The 21,921-nt window shown below is 42.6% G+C and overlaps 2 protein-coding genes across 3 annotated transcripts in view; one reads left to right on the top strand and one right to left on the bottom strand.

Annotated features, from left to right (window-relative positions):
* The first annotated feature begins 268 nt into the window (after window positions 1-268).
* On the top strand, window positions 269-3,157 carry tysnd1 (trypsin like peroxisomal matrix peptidase 1). The gene is made up of 5 exons (XM_031735262.2): window positions 269-405; window positions 512-1,585; window positions 2,118-2,248; window positions 2,365-2,550; window positions 2,731-3,157. The coding sequence occupies exons 2-5, from the start codon at window positions 513-515 to the stop codon at window positions 2,931-2,933; spliced, it is 1,593 nt and encodes a 530-aa protein (XP_031591122.2). The 5' UTR covers window positions 269-405; window position 512; the 3' UTR covers window positions 2,934-3,157.
* Window positions 3,158-7,578: 4,421 nt separating this feature from the next.
* spock2 (SPARC (osteonectin), cwcv and kazal like domains proteoglycan 2) overlaps window positions 7,579-21,921 on the bottom strand; it is a 37,337-nt gene continuing 22,994 nt past the window's right edge. For both annotated transcript variants that reach the window (XM_031735237.2, XM_031735238.2), the window contains 8 exons: window positions 13,288-13,402; window positions 12,806-12,911; window positions 11,724-11,832; window positions 11,464-11,598; window positions 10,501-10,719; window positions 9,993-10,055; window positions 9,161-9,292; window positions 7,579-8,581 (listed from right to left, as the gene is read on the bottom strand). In XM_031735237.2, coding sequence (XP_031591097.1) covers window positions 8,442-8,581; window positions 9,161-9,292; window positions 9,993-10,055; window positions 10,501-10,719; window positions 11,464-11,598; window positions 11,724-11,832; window positions 12,806-12,911; window positions 13,288-13,402 — 1,019 coding nt within the window. In that variant the 3' untranslated portion in view covers window positions 7,579-8,441. The remainder of the gene's footprint in view (window positions 8,582-9,160; window positions 9,293-9,992; window positions 10,056-10,500; window positions 10,720-11,463; window positions 11,599-11,723; window positions 11,833-12,805; window positions 12,912-13,287; window positions 13,403-21,921) is intronic.

Here is a 21,921-nt window from a genome sequence, read left to right as displayed (position 1 = left end):
TAGCAAAATAGATAGGATATTTTAAGTGACCCAGGACTGGATTGATTACAATGTAGAACACAGATTCATAAAGATACTGGCAAAACAGGTTATTTATTTATTTTATATACAACTTCATCGTAAATGCAGTTGACTTCAGCCTATATGCTGATATCAGCAAAGATATTAGACATAAAAACACACATAAAACACCGTGAAACGTAAATAAACTTCTAATCGGGATATAGGAACTGCTTCTAGTTTCCTTGTTTCCCATTGGCTAGAAGGTGTTTGCTTTCAGACCAATCAGGTGCAGGAACGAAGCAGAACCAGGAAGTTAGAAACAGGGCGAAGAAGTTAGACGACACTGTGGGAAATATTTTTGATAAATAGTTTAAACTTGAGGTCACAGTGACTTATCTGAAGGTTTGTTCTCACTCCTGGCATGTACACATTTTTAATGAGCTGCTTTTTCTGCGTTTCCGAGTGTTTTAAACGCCGTTAAAATATTTGTTGATTTGCTTTGCTGGAGCATGGAGTTAAAGGACGTGGAGAGGCGCTGCTGTGTTGTGAAGGTGTCAGAGGCGTCTTCGGCAAAGAAACCGGTGAGCTGCAGCGGAGTTGTTGTCCACCCTCGAACAGGAATCATCATATGCACCGGACTCCCGTTTTCACGTTTCATCACCGACGGAGACCCCCTCTACTGGGACCACGACTTCTTGCCACCTCGCAGCTTCAGTGCCAAACTTCAAATCCGCGTCAGCTTTCCAACTGACACCAAGCAGAGCGCACAGAGAGCAACAATCACACCCTCCAGAAGCAAAACGGCAGCAGGGCAGAAGGAGGCTGCAGCCGAGCTGCTGATGCTGGTTAACTGCATGGAGTTTAAACACGCTTTCCAGGCAGTTTTTCAGGAGGCTGACCAGTGGCGTTTCCATTGTGATGAGGAGGATCAGGAGCTGCTCAGAGATTTCCAATTCCTCAGCTGGTTTGCTGTACTCAGGGCAGGTGTGGTGCTAGACAGCAGCCAGGATTCAGGTACCATCCCCTGGAAGAGCAGTGTGCCTCTCCAGAAGGGCTGCCCTGTTGTTGCCTGCGGCTCACCTTTTGGCTCCCTCTGCTTGGATCTCTTCATCAGCACCCTCAGCAGAGGTATCATCAGTAACCTCGCTGGAGAAGATAACGCTGTCATCCTCACAGATGCCCGCTGCCTGCCAGGCACAGAAGGTGGAGGGTTGTTTGTGGTGAAAGGTGCAGGCAGCGTGCACCTCATCGGGCTGATCGTGTCTCCATTTGGCTGGAAGGCCAATGAGTGGATTGGCCTCACTCTGGTCTGCTCTGCCCAGTTGGTCTTCAGGAATCTCATCAGCTGCATGAGTGTCCAGGATCCCCTCAGAAATGTTTGGCTTCATCCAGGAGAGTCAGGCATCCGGATGTCCACCGCTGCTCACGAGTCAAAAGCTGTTAAATACCCCACTGTTTGCTTTGTGGACAGCGGGCAGTTCTGGGGTTCAGGGGTTGTTGTTGGCTCTCGATTGGTTGCGACGTGCAGGCATGTTGTCAACAGGAAGTCTAAAGTCCGCTTGAAGTTCCACCACAGGGACAGGTGATGGCACATTCACTATCTTAGACCCCCTCCTAATTGAAGCATAAATTAATTCAAACCTTATTAAACACTAAAATGTGTTAATTCACTAATCTTAGTCTTCTTTTCAAACCTAACACAATTTTGGGTAGAAAAAAACAAGCAAAAACAAGTACTAGGAACTTGCCTGCAGATTGACCGGGTTTGGATGAGAGAAAATCAGAAATATATTCAAACTTGTGCATCAAATTCTTGATTTTTAACGCCACTAAAGATGTATTCTGTACTATTATTCCAGCCTGGAAAAAACGAGTGTAATTTATAGGAAGTAATAAACTTCTGAATGTATGTACAGTCCTATAAGCTGACACGGACTTGCTGCATCAAAGACAAAGTGAAATTCACCCTTGCTTTCTGTATGGATCTACACCATATGGGATTATGGTCTTTCATGTTTTGTTAGCATCTTCACCACATTTTGGAAGTATGTTTTGTGATCACTGAATGTGTAAGACTAATAATCCTCACTTTTTTGGTGATTTTCTTTTCTCAGAGTCCATGATTCAGTGGGTGATGTCCTTTTTTCCACTAAAGCATCTTCACCCTATGACCTCGCTTTGGTGCAGCTCAGAGAGGCTGTCCCAGAAGCTGTGGTCTCACGGATGTGTCAGAGTTTCATTCCAGGTTGTGCAGCAGAAACAGTAGAATTACTGTTATTTTTTTTTTTTTTATAAGCAGTGCCAGAAGAGAGTTCCCGCCTCTTTACACTTAAAAACCGTAATGGCCTTTTCTAACTTCAGGTGACTCTGTAGTTGTCGTCGGATACGGTGGGCTGGGTCGAAGCTGCGGTCCGTCCCTGACCTGCGGCGTCCTCTCCAAAGCCATTAGCTGGAATTGCCAGCCTGTCATGCTCCAGACCACATGTGCAGTACAAGCGGGGACCAGCGGGGGTGCTGTGGTGCAGAGATGCTCAGGAGAGCTGCTGGGTAAGGATGTCCTGCAGGAAGAAAGCCATGTACACCTTTTGAACAGAGGGGGGCACATGATAACCACAGAAACCGTCTCTGTGCAGGGAAAAGTCAACTGTGCTTATAACAGTGGTTCAGTCAGCACTGCTGTATTTGCGGTTTTAAATTCACAAAAAATGTTTCTTTCTTGTGTTGCAGGGATCGTTTCCAGCAACACGCGAGACATGGCCACTAAAGTGACTTACCCACACCTGAACTTCAGCGTCCCAGTGACTGTTTTCCAGAGATTGTTGCAGCACTTTGAGCAGACAAAGGATGTTAATGTATTCAGGGAGCTGGACAGCACAGAAAAAGAAATCAGGAGGGTGTGGAGACTACAAGGTGCTCAGAGCAAACTGTAACCAAGGACCCCTGCACTACACTGACACGTAATAGAGATAACAAGTCAGAATGAATTAGATGAGATGTTTGCAACTGAAGGAATAATTACTGCTTAATTGTCATCTCAGAGTCATGTGGTTAACCAGAAAGTCTTTATAAGGATACTAATGTTTACAGGCACTTTAAGTACATTTATACCTGTTTAATTGCACAATAATGACATTAAATTAATTTTTTTTCAGCTAATGTTTAGTGTTTTCTTGGTGTGCTGCTGGATTCCCAAGGTTATGAAATACATTTATTCATTTATAAAATAACAAAAAAAAAAGATTACGTAAACTGCTGGGATAAAAAAAGCGAATCCTCCAACTTTTGATCCTTATTTATGTTACAGTTACAGCATCAAAGACACATTTCTCAGAGCATGTGTTAGGATTTACACCTGCGTCTGGTGCATACAGTTTTTTTTTTTTTTTACCAGGCGGGGAGGAATATTCAGCATAATAAGCTGACAGGCTGCTGAAAATGATTGGTCCCTTTGGGTAGCCAGAGGACTGCTGTCGGTTTCAGGTATTCAGACATCTGTTGGCAGACGTACCCACTCGCAGCGAACACATTTGAGGTTTCACCCACCGGGAAGCTACTGGTTCTGATTTCCATTATCACAGAAACGTGAAACTGAGAAATGACATTTCAGAGGATTGGTTGCTGTCAGTTTTTACAATGCTAAGACGAGCTTTCTGGGCCTGAACTCCTGAGGATGTGCATACGCTCTAACATGCTGAAAGGTTTCTATTTCACTGTTCCCAGGCTGAATAGTTCACAGTGGAGAGTTTTCAGCAGTGTCCCGAGGAGGCTGAGGAGAGAGTTTTCTAAAGGCATTGTGCTGTTAGAAGTGCTGATATGCAGACTTGTGTCTGTATCTCATTTCTGCTGGTCTCCCATAGCTACAAGCCACACTTCACTGCAGAATGAGGTGCGGTAGGGGTAGAAATGAGCTGACAAGAACACTGAATCCTTAAGGAGCATTTCGCACAGAGACGCATATGTTTCAAATAGTGTTTTTTTTTTTTTTTTTTTTTTTAATAGCATCTTATTATAGGTCCAGTGTTCGTCCATGCTGCACTGCTCATTAAAATAAGGAAACCACAAATATATAGATTTCAATTTGATATCTGTAATCAAAAATATGGCTAGCCTGTCTGTGCATCTGTAACCAACTTTGCTAGAGGGAAGTTTTTATTTTAGAAGAAGTAGTAGTTATATTCTGACCGGTCTACACGCTACTGGAAAAACTCAAAGGACCACTTTTAATTAAGAGTATAGCATCAAGTCAGTTAAACTTCTGGGATCTTGATCTGGTCAGTTAAGTAGCAGAGGGTTGTTAATCAGTTTCAGCTGCTTTGGTGGTAATGAAATTAACAACTGATGCAGTAAAGAAGCAACACTGAGACAACCTTTCTCACTAGTTTTGCATTTAGCCAGGGTCAGAGTCACCTCTAGTAGCATGAGGTGATACCTGGATCCTACAGAGGTTGCACAGGTAGTTCAAGTCTTCCAGGATACCAGGTTTGCTGCGTCTCCCAGCACAGTCTCTCGAGCATGGAGGAGCTTCCAGGAGACGGGCAGAGAGCCTGACAAGGCCCTGTTGAAGGCCTTGAACCCATCAGCAGGACTGGTATTTGCTTCTTTGTAGAAGAAGGAACAGGATGAACGCTACCAGAGCTACAAAATGAGTTCCAGCAGGTCACTGGTGTGAATGTCTCTGACCAAACAATCAGAAACAGACTGAGAGTGGCCTGAGGGCCTGACATCCTCTAGCGGACCCTGCGCTCACTTCCCAGCACCATTGAGCCCGATTGACATTTGACATAGAATAGCAAAATTGGCAGGTCCACCACTGGCACCCTGTGCTTTTCACAGTTAAAAGCAGGTTCACCCTGAGCACAAGCGACTATGTGAAAGGATCTGGAGAAGTTGTGGAGACTCAAGACTGTCCACGACCTCAGTGATGGCCTGGCCCACATCTGGGAAGAGATTCCCCAGGACACTATCTGTCTTCTCATTAGGAGCATGCCCCAACAATGTCAGGTATTCATACAAGCATGTGGGGGCTATAGAAACTACTGATTACCATTTTGAGTTGCTCCAATCAAATTTAATCATTTTTTCCATTTTTAAGGATTTCTTTGAATTCAGCCCTGTATAGGTTGATAACTTTAATTTCCATCAAAAGATGTGACATCCTTTTTTCCCCTAACACATTACCCAGTCCACATCAGTATAGGTATCCAGCATTGTTTTCCCACTGGGATCTGATGTGTTTTCAATGTGTTCCCGCAATTTTTTTGAGTAATGTAGTATCTAACAGTTTCAGCTTATCGATGTTATATGGGTATTGGTGCACACATGTAGGTCAGTATTGTGAAACAACAACAACAAAAAAAGTGAAACAAAAAAACAGTTCATCCAACACAGCATTAGGTGAATTTGTTTATCAGAGAATTCTGGCAAAATCATGAACCCATGCAAGGTGACTTTGCTGAGTAAGCTTCATCCCCTGGATGTCAGTCATGCATGTAAGCACCTTTCTGTCTGCCAGATTGACTCGCTGATATCCTGGCCAAAAATGACATGTTCTTTTAGAAACACAAACACTTATTGTAAGAGTGCTATAGGACCTTTTCTTGTAAAGGATCCCTTACATTTATCAAATCTGACTTGTTCTTCAGTTAGTGTCTCAGAATTTCCCTTTGTCCAAAACTCTGGTTTATGACTAACCGTTTGCCTAATTAATCATACCGATCAGCCCATCTGCTGTACTTATGTTGTGCTTATTTGCCATTTTTTCACACTAACAAGCTGCACAGAAATACAGTCAACTTTCTAAACCAGCATGTTATTTTTGTTATTTTATTGTATTGTTCAAAGAGCAGATTTAGAGAGAAACAGCAGAAAATGACAGACTTTAGTGCTGCTTTTCAATGTTCCAGGAAAAAAGGAACAAATGTCAAAGCTATGCATCAGAAAGTCGGCTTTCCCAGCTCACATGTCATTTTGAAATATATTTGTAGTTTTATTTCATTGTATTTAGTGGTCTCAGTCAATAGTTCTCCAGGCTTTCTGAAGGTCTAGCTTTGGACACTGGCTGTTTTTGTCCCCCCCCCCCATCATTGTCAATCCTCAATCCAGTCTTTGTACCTGAATATTTTCAGAAGAATGTTTTTTGTCAAGCTACTTAATGCTGACCTATGAATCATTTAAGCATAAGCAAAAACTGGCACCTTGTTAACACACTCAATATAATGTCTTTTATTGAATCAGACATGTTAAAGTCAGACATTCTTTTAGATTAGTGGCTCCTCAGTGTTGCACTCACTCCCCACCTCCCCTCCTCCTCTCTCTCTCACACACACACACAGAGCTTCCAAGGGCATCTCCACACAAGCTCTCAGTGAGTGGCCAGCCACTAGAATCATTACTATATTTTCTCACTTGTTACATCAATTAAACTTCTACCTGATTAACTATCAGCAAACTCTACATGAATTATGATTCCGTGTCCCGATTTCCTCTTTTTTTATATTGTTTGTCACATTTTAAATATACGCTTTAAACCAGTAGGTTTGATTTTTCATTTAGAAACTGCATTTACTTGCCTTGTCTTTGTCTAATATTTAAATTGATTTGATTTGTAACATTTAAGTGTGACAAACATACAGAAAATTGTACTGTCATACCATTTTTCTTATTCAGAATCATGTATAATGATGGGCTGGAGATACATTTCTTTTCACATTCCCGTAGACACACACAGACACTAATCTATCAAGGTTACAGCTGTCTACACACAAAATCCAGACATTAGAACAGACATTCATTATCTTAATTAGATGTATATTTTGATTATATCATTAAGAATAAAGATGATTTACTATTAGCAAAAGCAAATACAGATAAACTCTGTCATAGCATTTTGTATCTCTGTAAACATAAAATGCTGGATCTTAAGACCTTGGGGGGGGTGGGCTCTCTTTCAATCACACCTTTCTTGACAGCAGCCAACAACCAAAGAAGAGCTTTGAATATCATTCAAGAAGCCTGGAGAACTATTCCTGAAGACTACTTAAAAGAAATGACAAGGCGAAAGTTTGCCCAAGAGAGTTCAGGCTGTGTTGAAGAATAAAGGTGGTCATAGCAAATATTCACTTTCAAGCTCATTAAAATTGTACAATCTCCTCGTATGCCTTATACACTCTATTGCCCTGTTCCCAGTTTCCTGGGAAATTAAAGGAATGAAGAGCGGTTCAAGACTTTTTCACAGTGCTATAGATATTTAGTATATGTGTATGTCTATAGGATAGCCCAGTATTTGCTTACCGGTGAGTACGCTGAATTTAAAGACCCTCAGTTCACTGTTAATGAGTTGATATTAAAACGCTAAATAAAAAGAGCTATGTGGCTTGTTTCAAGGGTTCCAGTGGTGCTAAGCTCCAAAGTTCAATCTCCTGGTAAACCACATTAACACTCCTATTGTGTTCAGGTCAACCCTAATGCATGTTATGTCATTTTCAGCAAATGGAGAGCTGGGCTCCCCTTGTGCAGCCGGGGAACAAGGTGCTTTGGCTCCAGTTTAGACATGAAAAGAAAAGAGAACACACTCAGTTGTATGGTGGCCACTGGAGCCACATAGATACGTTTATTTTATTCCATTTTTTTATTAAACACAATAACCAATCCACACTATGATACGATGTACACTTGTCAACTAAGCAGCATGTTCTGCTAGTCTTTCAAGGCATTGATTACGGGACTAATAGGTGACATTCTGCCTTCTGATACACACAATATATACAAGCTAAAGAGTGACGCATGAGAAACATTTCTTAAGTCATGAATGAGACAGAGCACTACTGTCACATAAGAGCTGAAGCATAAGAGATGAAAATGGCAAAGTCAAAAGGTGCTTTTCAATATTCTAATGTGGCTTTCTCTCTTTTCTTTTTTTTGCCAGATTTCTGCCTTAAAGCAAAACTGGTTATCTAAATGTTGTTAATCTGCAAACATGATCGATGAAAGAGGCCAATTTGGACTACTGAAGTGCACCCGATCTCGCTTTGTTTTATTCTTTTTAATGCAAAGCACCTGCAGCTTCTTAAAGTCTCCATTATGCATCAGCTAAAAACTGCTCAAAGATAGTTTAAAGGACAGACAACAGAAAAGAACAAAGATTCACAAGTATGAAGGACAAAATTCATGACACCAGACCCATAATTTCTTAACTGTGATCTCCCCCACCCCTCCCTTGCTCTTTATCATCCTGTAACAAGAATTACTTCCATAGCATCCGTATCTTCACCCTCCCAACCTGTGCCAATTCCCCCCCTTTCCTTATTTTTATAATCCCGTGTTGTTCTGAGTGTGAGCGCTTGATCCCGTCCATCTCTTTGCAGGATTTGTGTGTATAGGTGTGTGTGTGTGTAAGTTTGGGCCCACTGAGATGCTCCTTTAGAGATCGGTTGGCCCGTTTACCAGATATATCCCCCGTCATCCACCTCTCCCACCTCCTCTTCTTCAGCCTCCTCTGCAGTCTCCTCGGCTTCTTTCTCCTCCTCGTCTTCCCATCCAACCCCACTTCCAAAATCACCTGAATATGCCATTTCGTAATCTGCGGGAAGACGGAGAGAAAACACACGGGGCATGGGAGGGGGGGTGGATGCAGAGAAATCGAATTATCCGCTGTGGCCATCTTGCACATTGCAATATATTCTGTTCAGCATGCCTTCCTCTCAGCTTTGATGGAGTCCTTTCTGTGCCAGTGAGAAATGCTAAAATCAATTTAAAAACACTGACTGCAATGGCAAAAAAAAAAAAAAGGGGGGGGGGCATGTGTTTGACTTTGTCTGGATTTTAATAGCTATTTCTAAACCTTGCCAAGGGACCTATTCTTATCAGGCACAGGTTCAGTCCAACCAGTCCTCATTTATCTTGAAAGACTTTTCTCACAGCGACAAGCGGCGCTTTAGAATGCAAATGACTCCGGACACATGAATGTGGCACTTGGTCCCTACTGTGAGTTATGCTGCAGTGGGCCTCAGCCCTTTAACATAAAGAAAGCCTTGTGCAGAATGCATGCACCGGGGACACGTGCAGAATTGCGCTGATCTGCACTGATCTTTCACTGCATTCAGCTTTCAAGTTCAAAAAATCAGTTTTTTATCGGCATCTGAAACCTTTCGACACTCACCGCAATCTGGCTTGCCACGAATCCTCGATCCGGCCACTTCTCCTCCGTTTTGGTCGACACACCAACACTCCCCCCTGTCACACTGCTGCTTCCTGTAGAAGCCGTCTTCATCACAGCTAGGAATGAATCGACCTGCCATTTACACGCACACACATAAATAAATAAGAGCCAAGTAAGGTAAAGCGGCCTCGCCTTCAATCTCGACAATTTCTCAGTGCGGCTCATCACACATGGCGCTGAGCCCGAGTGACAATATAATGCATGCAGCATATGTGGAGGCTAATTCTATATTCCATGAAAACAATATGTTCATGGAGGAATACCCAGAGGAAGTCAGCATGCTGCAGCTTACTGAGGTGATGTGGGGGTGGCTGGCTATCATTATGTTATAAGGGAGGACGTATAAAAAGCTGCCTGTGATCACACTTAAGTGTAGCTGTGTTTATCGGTGAGGCAAAAAATTAGCCTAGTTGTAAACTTCAGAGATGGGCGGATCTGTTGTGTCGCTTAATTGTGTTTTGATACATTTGTAAATGTAATGAAAAATAATAATTAGGGACGGCTGAACTGTCCATCCAGTCTTTCGGGGGAACGTCAGCGCGTCAGGCTGGCAGACTGCCCCCTGCTCACCGCTCTGTGTCCTTGGAGAGTCTTGACTCAGAGCCCAGTCAGCAAGCCAAAATCAAAATCTGCAGTGCGCACATGAACACTCACACATAATCACACACTGCTCCTCTTTACTTCTTAACATGTACGCGTAAGACAAACACAAAGACGCCCGTATCATGTTATAATCCACAGAAAGGATCAGGGACTAACCCCCTGCACCTACCAAACTTCCTCTTGCCGCCGTCTAATACTTGGATCCTCTCAAGTTCAGCGAGGCATGGGGGTTCTTAAAAGAAGTGGAAATAAAGGCACAATTAGTCACAGAAGAGAGAAAATAACAAAAATCTTAGAGAGCTGCAACTATAATCCATGTATTTTTGGACCCTTTCTTCACAAATAAATAGCTGTACAATCCTGGGACCTAGTTTCTGCTCGGCTGCTCGGCTGACACGCTCAATCTCCGAGAGCTGTGGGAGAACCAGGCTGTCAACAAGCAGCAGAAATGTTTTTAGTGCCTTGCGGTGACCGTTTCGGCCCATAGGGGGACTGAAGGATGAGGAGGAAGACAAACACTGATGGGCCAGTGCACAACACAGACGCAGCTACACCTCGAGGGCAGCCGAGCGCCTTGAAGTTTGATTGCATGTGCCAGAAGGGAAAATGTCAGCATACAGACAAGCGAGTGCGAACCCACAAGCCTGCAAACCTCACATAATCCCCTGAACACTCACTCTCTCTCCAGAAGCAGAGGCACCATTCGGCAGTGGAGACCTTGCCGTCCCTGTAGGAATCACAGGAGTTGAAGAAGGGCCGAATGCAGACCTCATACTTGTCTAGGTTGATGGCAGCCAGCTCGGCCTGATCCAGGTACAGGTCGCTATTGGTGTCCAGCTTGGAGAACATCCAGCCTATGGAGTCCTTACAGCTGGCCACCAGGCTCCTGTCCAGCACTGCCAACACACAGAGGCAGACAAACAAACATAGACTTTTTTCAGGGGGACAGCTGCACAAACGGAAAAAATCATGCCAGCATGCTCAGAAACATCTCCTGTTTCCAATGCAAATCAACTGCATTTATCATCCTCCTAATGCTGTGCTCTTCCAGTGCTGCCAGTTTCAACGTTAAAAAAAAAAGAAAGAACAAGTTTTGCATATGAAAATGGCATTATGTCGTATTGTTCTCCCGGCTTTACAACGCCGGTTGATGCTTGCAACTTCCCGATTGTACCCTGAAGCATAAACATCCTCCCGTATGTGATGCAGCATTATGTTACACTATCCATCCAAGATAGTTTCAGGCAAATGGTTGCAAGTGGCGCCAACAGGATTGTAAAACCACATTTATTAGAATTTGATTTTCCTGCTGTACTTCTTTTTGCTATTTTAATTATAGTGATTGGCTGATACGATTACTGATTACAAATCCTTGAACCAGAAAATAGCTTGTGGAAGGCATCCAGTTTATTTCTTTATGAGGCATCAATTATTTTTTGTGAATTTAGAGATCCAGAGACGTACAGTGTTAAACAGCCAAGAGCTACAGTGTCGACTGTCAGCAGCAGAAACAAGCTTTGTCTTCTGCTTTGAAAAATAGATTTAATGGCTTTCTTGGACATTTTATAGTACGCAACCCTGTATCTAAAGCATTGAAATGCCCTCTTCATGCAATGAGTTTATTAAGTAGTAGCTCTAACCTGATGTGGTGCTGACTGCAGTGGCTTTGGCCCCAGGCTTGCTGTTGTTGTTCTGCTTGGCATTACTCTGCAGTAGCTGGAACCAGTCCCTCAGACGCTCCCCGAGATCAGCCAGATCCTGCCCGGTGCAGCCCTCTGTGTAAGTACAGGAGAGAAAAATATTTGTTGCACCTATTTATGCAGTTATGATGGCTGTTATGCTTGAGTAGATGTGTGAGAATAAAAACACACGAGTTGTATGTCATGTATGTTGCTCTCACCATGTTTACTCTCCTTGGTTGTAGGAGCAGTAGTTGGACAAGGACACAGCCCAGAACACTTCAGGGTAAGATCCTTCCCCGTAAGACACGCCTGCTGCTCCAGCTTGCACTGCAACACACATACAGTCATTAAACACACGCACACACACACACCGATGACATCGACAAGGGGACACAAAGGTGAAGTGAAATGAGTTATTGCCGCAACGCAGATCAAATATTCATGAGGTGACCGACTGTAAACCTTAATTCAAAATCAGAGTCCTGCTCTTGAATGCGCTTCCCAACCTTTACTTGCACACAAGGTCAGAAATAGTGATTCAAAAGACAAAGCATTAATCAATAAACACATGGGATTCTGTCACCGCAAGCCACCAATTGGTTCCTCTGAGGCCATACATCACGGCTCTTTGTCTCAGCTTTGTGTCCCTTGAGATTCTCCTCACACTGCTTAGCTCTGAATGTGCAAAGGTGTGTGTCGGTTCTTACCCCACGAGGCAGAGCACGTACAGCATGTACCACGCATTTCAAGATGTGTGTAAAAGTATGTGTACATCCGTATGACCTAAATTTGCAAGAGTTGTCAAGGCTATTTAGCAACGTAGCATATAGTAGCGGAATTTATGTGTTGAATCAGCATGTAATAATGTTCACCGAGGGGAACGAGCCACATTAGAGGAGCTCAAGTGCACATCACAGTCACAGCACTGCTAATATACGTAAAACCACATGGAAAAATTAAAGTGGTGCTCAGTGCAGTCAACTTTGTACTGTTGTTTTGCTATATGTATAAAATTCAACCATAAATCTCACTTTTTAACCATTTAACCACTCATTAATCATATTCGATATGCACAATATGGTTAGGTTTTGTCAGTTTTGGAGTATTCCACATCATCAGTGTGATTTTTTTCCCAAAAAGCCCAGAATAAAAGCCAGACACGGCAAATATGATGCAAATTAAAACTATTTTTAATTATTATTTGATGTTTTTAATTTGTCAGGCAGTATAGTAAATTTCTGGCAATTGTTTAATTGTTTAGACATTAACAGGTTAATTAAAGTGGGCAGTGGAGGTGTACCTTTGAGGCATAGTTGTGTCCATCAGATCCACACACAGGCCCAGTGGAGGAGATAGGACAGGGGTGACAGTTTCCATCAGGAGACCTGAGAGCGGGCTGCTTCAGCCTGCAGGACAAGGGGACAACACAAACATGTCAGCCTGGCTAAGTCCAGCTTAGACAGCAACTGCTGCGTTAATTCAGAGTACACACACAGCAGCACCAAAACACAAGCGCGAAGCTAACAGGCCTCCTCTGTGTTGTCCGAATGCATTAGCTTATCATTAAACAGCAGGCAGTCGTACTTACACTGGTGCACAAACAAGCTTTAATACTACGAGTGTGGCCGACAGGGATAAACACTCCAGTTTACAGCAAACTACGGAGTGCATGCTTGGTTGAGTTGACCTCATGTTAGTGCGCGTAAAGAAGATTTTTTTTTTTGGACTATTTTTGTGTTTTGGGAATTAGTCAATTTTTGCCCAGGGGCTACACACACTCACCTGTGTTCAAGTTTCTTGCGGTTGACGCACACAGCTCTCTGGTAGCCCTGGGCGATACACACCTTGTGTCGGCTGCACTTAACCTTTTGACAAGGGTCCTTGGTGGTGTCTACATCTGGGGAGAAAAAAGAAAATGAGACATGTGCTTTAGCTTCCACACTGCTTCACTTTTCCTCGCTCCCTTTCCCCCTTTTCTGTCTTTTTCTGCCCCCTACTTGCTCAGCATAACCCGAGAGTCAGTCTAAATGACTCGAGCTGTGCAGAACTGTTGGTGTTGCACTATTTTAAATATGCACTCTGAGGCACTTTTATTTATTGGGAGGAAAAATCTTATTCTTGAACATAAAATTACAAGAGCTTCTTTAGTTTGCTTTTATGCACTTGTGCTTGTGTTGATCCAATTTAGCTCCTCAATCAGCTGATATTTTTTTTTTTTTTAAAAAGCATTTAATAACTTGCAGACTTCTTCTACTTACATATTTAAATTTTCTACTACACTTAAATAATTCCTGCAATCTGGGCTAAAGCCAGAATTTCTACCTCGGTGTGCCACATCCATCACACTCTCTGCAAGCAGCACCTCACACATGCTCATATGTCATATCTGTCTCTTCCTCCCAGGCCTCCTGGCGCCTGACCTGGATGTCACCCTCTATTCTCTTTAACTACTTCAGCCTATATTCACCTGCACTATCCATCAGCACAGCTACACAGGATACAGTTTATTTTCACACTGCTATCACAGACTTCATATGTAGGACTGAGGTTCGCCTTGAATCCTTACTGTATCCTGTTTTATGGCAGTTAGCAGGCAGGCTTAGGATCTCCTCTCTTGTCCTTTCTGGTTGCAGAATACATTAATTCTGCCTACATCACAGGATTATTGAAGCGAACCGACAGAGATCTGATTTGAGTAGCAAATCCAAAACAATACAACCCCCCCCCCCCAATCCTGCTATGGCTGAGCTGGTTGTATAACTGACTGACTGACTGCTCTGCTGCTGGGGAGAAGGCTTGGAGGCATTAATGCTCAGATGCAGACTCCTCATCCATTTAAACTGTCAGCAGTGGAGCCTTATTCTCTGGTTGCTCCTTATCCCAGTTGGCATTGATTGTGTACACTATCTCAGTACACAATATCACAGACGTCTCCCAGCTTTTCTTACTCGACTCTGTCCTCTTTTGCTGCCGCCCGCCTTTCTTTTCCTCGCAGGTTTGATGTTTCACCACCTGCCCTGTCCAATTCACACCAGCGCATCAGCAGAATCATGGTGCATCAGCCAATTCCACCCTTTGGGGACCCTCTCTCTGACATGAAGGAGAAGGCGATTAAGTGTAGTAGGTAAAAGGCCACGTACGCAAAAGGCTATATGTTTTGCAATTCATTCAACCAAAGAATTCAAAGGAAAGAGAGAAGGAAAAACATAAATACAAATAAGATGATCCTGATTTTTCTAATAGCAAAAACATTCGTAAATAAATCTCGTCTGTAGTGAGTGGCTACAATGCTGGCACGGCGTTGTGTTGTGAGTACAGAAGCATAAGGTGGCTGCCTGAGCCTCATGTTAACTTAACAGGCTTCCACGGATTAAAGCAGTGCTTGCGATGATGATGTTTCCATAGCAACAGGCTCTCCGTGGTCTGGGAATCATTTCTGGGTTGACTGTGATTTGCAGCTCAATCTGGTGTTTCTAAGAACTCTCTCCCTCTCCGTGTCTCAAACCCCCTGTTGTGCAATCATGTTTATCAAGCCACCTTTCTTCCATCTTTTCACATTCCTTTGTCTTCTCCTCACATCAGACATCCTCGCTGTGCGCCCTCACTCTTGGCCTGCCTGTTTTGCTTATTATTTTCCACCTCGCATTCCACTATTTTTCCATCTATTCCCCGGTGCACCCACCTACTTTAATTCTTTTTACTTTCAGAAAGTCTCTCCTCTGGTTTTAAACTAATGCCTCCAGCAGTAAACCTCTCCTAATTAGGCTCCCCGTGCTTCAGTCTAATCCAATCGAGATTTGCATGAGGGTTATCCCTGCAGATTGGGGATAACGGAAGCAGCACTCAGGCCACATCCTCATCATCAGCTCTTTTATCTAGTATTTACACACCCAGTCTCTAATGTCATTGGTGCTATGTTGTTTTCTAGGTAGGAGTGTACTCAGGTGTGCCTGCACTTCGAGCAAAAATAGTCCTGCCTGGATCAAGACGAGTAAATTACTGCTGCTAAATATGATGCTATAACTGCAGGCAACTTGGCAACATTACATTACATATATTTTTATTTTGTATAAAATAAACAATTAAGATACACTGTGTTATTTCCAGCTTTTGTGCTAAGATAAGCTGCTGGCTTTAATTTTACATTTAGTAGATGATCATATTCTGTAAAAATGCTGATTAGTGGCAGCTTTATACCATCTAAAACACTTTACACATTCACCAGACCTATATGGAAGAAATAGCAGTGAAATGACTGAGATTTAACACAATTTATTAAATTAAATTATTAAATTTCCTTAGAAAATGCTAAATAGAAGAGCCTCAGGAGCAAAAACATAATTTGTTTCACGTGCAAGGCAAAGTGGACAAAAGAGTCTCTCTTTTGCCTCTACCTTGTTTTAAACAGGTTGGATCTCACAACATCTATCAATAGTCCTCATAGAGAGTGGACTCAGCACATTCACCCATTTTCATGCGGTCTGCCTTTGACATAACACCAGGAAGTGTCCATTTACAATTTATTGTCCTGTCTACCTGGGAATGATATATGCAAATCCAGCGTGTAATGTGTAAAAACCATTACATACTCACAAACTGTGTAAGGAAGAAAGAGCAGTGAAAGGACTACAATTCAGATTACAGTGGAGATTTACTGAATGTCCTTAGAAAATGTTAAATAGAAGAGACTCAGGAGCAAAAACATAATTTGTTACAAGTACAAGGCAAGGTTGACCCCCCTCTAGAGTTGGAATAACAGGCTGTTTCCTTCACAGCCTTGTATAGTTTGAAATTACTGGATAGAAGGAACCCCAGGCGGGCCTAAATAGGATGCTCAGGAAGAGGTGATGGTGAGAAGGACAAAAGGGAAATTCCCCAGGGAACTTAATTGGGTGTTTTTCTGTTTTTGGAGGTTTAGAGTTGGAGTAGTGCGCATACAGTACATGATGTGCGCACTGTGTACAAAGAGCTGGGCAAAGTCCCTGGCAGGGGGAGCGCCAGAAGCGCTGGTTGTTGTAAAATAAAAACAAGGTAATAGCAGTGGAGATATTTTGCAAAGGGCAAGATTTTCCCAACAAAAACAAAACTGTCTATCCATTGTTTTTATCTTGTTTTAAACAGATTATCCCTTACATTTATTAATACCCTCTAGAGCAGCGATGTCAGATACATGGTGGGCCACATACAGCTCACTTTGAGCTCACTTGGAGTCGGAAAGACTTATTTACTTTGGTGTAGCATGAACGGCCATGGACGAGGTTTTATCAGCAGGAAAAGCTACAAAACGTATTATAATTGAAAACCCTAAATGTGTGCCCTCCTTCTTATGCTGTTTTTATGCTTGATGAATTGCTTGTGTTGTGCGCCGATTTCGACAACGTAGACAAAGTCTTGGCTTCTAGTTTTGACTTCTTCTCCTCCAATAGTAGCACTTTAGTGGCGATGTTATCTGAGTGGCGACACTGATCATTCAGGACAATACTGCAATGGCTTCCTGTGCCTTAACAGTGGGTATGAATTCAAGTTTCTGTGAAACATTGTTGTGGTAGTGAGTGAAGCGACCATTACAGCGGGTATATTGTGGTCTTTATTTTTCAAAGCCATCCAGTGGAGTCTTTGCTGGGCCGATTCAGGCCCCCGTGCCTTATATTTGAATCCCTGCTCTAGAGGTACAGTCCTTGTAAAGTGTGGGTTCAGCAAATTTCACCATGCTGTTTGCCTTTAATATATCCAGAAAATGTCCATTTACCATTTATTGTCCTCTCTATCTTAGATCAGCATATGCAAATCCAGTGTACACTTAAAGGTATACATAAAAACATCAGTGCTCTACACATGCACTTAATTGTTAGGGCGTGTGTGCTTGATTACTCTTACAACATTACATTACAACAGTTTGTCTACCACAATTTAATGTCTTTAAGTATGCCAATTTAGTCCTTTATGGGGCTGCACAAATCAACTGTAGATTTCCTGGACCTGTTTTTACAGCAACAAAGAGAGATCACTGCAGTGCAGCTTTAGACAATGGAAACAGCAAAACATAAGGAAATTAGTGACAAATACTCATTCATTTTGCAACACATGTACTGCAGATCCTATTCACAAATATATACACTTCACCAAGGCCAACATTAGTCAAACAATTGTATGGATTAGTTCTGCTGGAGCAGCACATGACAGAGAAGGCAGAGCAGATGCATCGGTTGCGTCAGGTTGCAAAGTGGCTTGTAGGGCCAACAGCAAAGTGGAGAAAAGGTATCAACTGAGCCATCTGATGATATTAAGATTGGGATTAACTATTTGTTTTGGTTCTGGGTCTTTCACCCAGCCTTTTGTGTTTTGGACTTCAGAGTTCTGTTGATTCCTGGTTATAGTCAGTTTGTTTCTTAGTTTGTTATTGTGTTTTCAGCTTTGTGTTTTTGTTCCAGTTACTGTTGAGTTCTTCCAGTTTTCCCTGCCTCTCTCGTGTTCCCCATGTATAGTCTCCATCAGTGATATTCCCTTTGGTCAGTTCTTCCTATTGTATTTTGGAAGTCTCCTGCCAATCCTTCACTGATAGAAAACTGAAAATGCTACGTCCAGATGAACAGAATCAACTTTATGGGATCTCCTGCCTTGTGTACGCTGTATTTTGTTGTACTTTCCCTCAGTCTTGTTTCTCAGATTAATTTCTGTTGTGTTCCCTGCTATTCCACATCTCATTAATTATCTTGTGTGTTTATATAGCCCTTATCTCCCCATAGTTCTTTGTTGTCTCACCCTGTTTCATGTTCATGCTACTATTCATCCCAGTCTGTACTGTTCCTGTAGAGTGTCCCCATGTTCCTGTGTTTACTGATGGATTTTGGTTTGCCTTAAATAAAATGTTCTTTTCACTTGTCACCTGCTCATGAGTCTGCATTTGTGGTCCTTTTCACTAAATTTCACACAATTATCTGCTAAAGTACCAGGACATAAAAAAACACACCACAAGTCAAACAAAGACAATGCAAATGTTTCCAAGGGACACAAAGTGTTCTGTCCCTTGGAAACATTTCCCATCAGAGATATTCACAGCGTATTTAGTTGTGCTGTGCATGTAATGTCAAATAAATGAAGGCAATTCCTTAATTGGCTTGTGTCTTATCTATCTGTCCTTTAATAAGCTGCGGTGAGCTCTCTTGGCCACCCTCATTCGGGACAGCATCGGCTAAAGTGGAGTCAGCTACTACGATTCCTGAATGCAAATTTCCACCTCAGTCTGTTGACGGCTTTGGCTCTCGTGTCTGTTGACATTTCTAAAGCTCTGTCTTCCTCTGCAAAGCAGTGTAGCAGTCTGGGCAGCCCGGCTGAGAAATGAGGCCTGTAGGCTCAGAGCTTCGGAGTAAAGACATCACACTGATTTAGTGATGTCTCAGAGGGACAAATCTCCTCTTTTCACTCTTTCGCTTCATTAGGCCAGTCATAAAGGAAGGCAGCTCAATGGAGGGAGATAACACACTTGCGTCAGAATGAGAGAAGGGGAAATAGATAGATGAAGGGTTTTATGCTGTGTGAAATGAAAGATGTGAAATACTACTCATCTGACAACCTAAGGCAAGCATTTTAAAGTTTCATAAAAGCTGAAGACGCAAATGCCACTTGTGAAGTTGATCCACAGTATGCTGGTATGTTTGACTGCAAAATAGATAAGATGAGAGCCTCAAAAACTCAGGATTAGGTTCAAAGATGACATTTCATTTTTTAATGTTTGCCATGGCAACAAGTTAAATGAGAATTAAAACCCGACTATTAGCGTGGCTTTGTGTGGCCACTTGTGTACTACTGGAAATCTTCGATTGTCTTGCAAGATAATGACTGAAGAACTGGTGGTTCCAAATTGACCGTAGCTATGGATGTGAGTGTGAATGGGACAGTAATCTGTATACCCTCTCAGCTGAGATAGGCTCCAGTCACCTGTGACCCTCAATCAGATAAGAGGTTAAGAAATTAGATGGATCTTAATCTGGCCTTGCACTGTCTCAACATCATCCCTTAGAGTTTGGATGTACACTCATCAGCCACTGTGATCGGCATACCTACTCAACTGCTCATGCAACTATCTAATCAACCAATCACATGGGAGTAACTGAGTTCATTTAGGCATGGAGACATGGTAAAGCCAGCTCACTGAAGATCAAACCAAGCATAAGAATGGGGATAAAAAAAAGGATGATTTTAACGACTTTGAACGTGCCATGGTTGTTGGTGCCATAAGGGCTGGTCTGAGTACAGACTGCTGAATAACCACTTGCTACATTAAGGCAGTGGTTCCCAAAGTGGGGGGCGTGCAGAGCCATTGTTGGGGCGGGGGGGGCTGCTGCACTGCTAGCATAATGGGCAGGTTTCTGATGGGGCTCCCACACAAACGCAAAGCACAGGATCAAGGATCATATGCTTCCAAACCAACTTTCTTCCAAACCAAAGACTATAAAATATGATGAAGCATATCTTGCCTTTGGCTTCATCTGAACAACAGCGGTGCCAAGGTAGGGATCCCCGACAGAATTTGTTTCCCCTGCGTCGGGAGCACGCGCTGGGCTGTCCAAATAATGGACAAACAGTATCCCACAATTCTTGATTTTTAGTTCACAAACACTTCTTATACTGAAATTTTGGCAATGTTAGCTCTTTATACACTAAAGTTACAGTGGGATACAAATAATATCAGGCTGATCCTGCCACAATTTGCTCCCCTGGTTCAAATCACGGACAAGCACTATCCCACAGTTGTTTAATTTTTGGGAACCACTGCATTTAGGTATGCAGAAGACCATCTCTGAACACACAACATGTTGAAGTTACTCTGAAGCTTCTCTGTTGGAGTAGGGATGCATCTAAAAGCTGCAGGACAGTAGCTCTCGAGGACTGGAGTTAGACACCCCTGCCTTACTCCAACAGAGCACTTTCACATCACGGATGTGCAGCCAACAAATCTGCAGCAACTCTGTGAGACTGTCATGTCAATGGGGAAGAATATCTTGGGAATGATTCCAGCACCTTGTTGAATCGATGCCATAAAGCATTAAGACAGTTCTAAAGACAAAAGGGGGGTCCAACCTAGTATGGGCAAGTGAGTGTGTAATGTTTTGTGCATTTTTCAGTAAATGTTCTCGTCCTTGCATTCTTCCTTCTGAATAAAATATTTTGTCTTTACAGATGAACAGAGCATAAGATATTTCTATTAGCATCCTATCACACTCTCATACACCTGCCAACTTGCCTTCACCCACAGTCCACAATTTCCTGATCATCAGAGTGCCTTAGAGCTGGCAGGAATAAAGCTGATGTCAGTCATTTTACACTAAATCAAGGCATATTAGCTTCACACCTCTGCCTCACTGTCTTCTCATGCTTTTATACCTCTCACCCATTGGAAACAATAATTAGTCCTTCATTAAGTCCTTGGAAATTCCGCTAATGGACTCAGCTATTCAGCTGACTTCATTTAAGCTGCAAATCTAGTGACAGTGGTTAAGGACAAAACTCCATGTCATGACTTCATCTGGCAGCAGCTCAATTAAGGCTGGAGTTGCAGCAGGAGTTGAGGAGGTGACCTCAGATGTTCTGCCTCCACTTGCAGTTCCTGCTAGAGTGGAGACGGAGAAAAAAGGAGGAAGCAGAACGAAGTGATGATGGGTGGAAGTCGAGCCAATGTTTAGCATTTCCTGTGGGAGTCACATCAGATCCGCTCAAGTGGAGTGCAAACATCTTTCAGCATCTTCGCCAAGGAATCAGTGCAGCTGTGGACAGTGCACATCTGACCCCGGAATAAAAATAAAAACACAAAAACACAGGCAACACTATCTAATATGGTGAACCGGCGACCGTCTGGAAAGCGCTACAGTTCAAATACAGGCCACGGATCGTGCAGCAGCACAGCCAGATAATGACATTCAGTTTCAATCAATCTTGCAGCTTTGCTTTCACTGCAAAAGCATCCATCGCAGGGATTTCTTCGTTTTGCATGGATTTATATTCATGCCTGAATAATGAATGCATTATGACACATCTTGAGTACAGAAAAAGGTTTTTTACATGCACATACATTACTGTATTATACAAAGCCTGGGAGGTTTCATGAATATAGTTTTATTTTGAGATAATTGGATATACTTTGGATTCTGGTGGGTAATATGTGTGTGTTTTGTGTTATCATTAAGATCCCATAAATAAATCTTACAGGGTAATAGCCTGTTTCACTGGGGCCTGGACATTTACGTATTAACGGAAGATGTTCTCTTTGAGCAAATAAAGTATGAGGTTGTGTCAGGGTTACAGAAGAAACATTAAAGGGGTGTTTTGCTTTGGACTGCCTCATTTGTAACCTTAATGATACTAGTCCAGAGTTTCCTGTTGTTCCCTTAACATCTACAGAAAAAAAACAATCCTGTC

This window comes from Oreochromis aureus, linkage group 13 (genome assembly GCF_013358895.1).
Source record: "Oreochromis aureus strain Israel breed Guangdong linkage group 13, ZZ_aureus, whole genome shotgun sequence".
NCBI classification, from domain to species: Eukaryota; Metazoa; Chordata; class Actinopteri; order Cichliformes; family Cichlidae; genus Oreochromis; species Oreochromis aureus.
The sequence above is the reverse complement of the archived record's forward strand: the minus strand, read 5'-3'. Positions and strand labels throughout refer to the sequence as shown.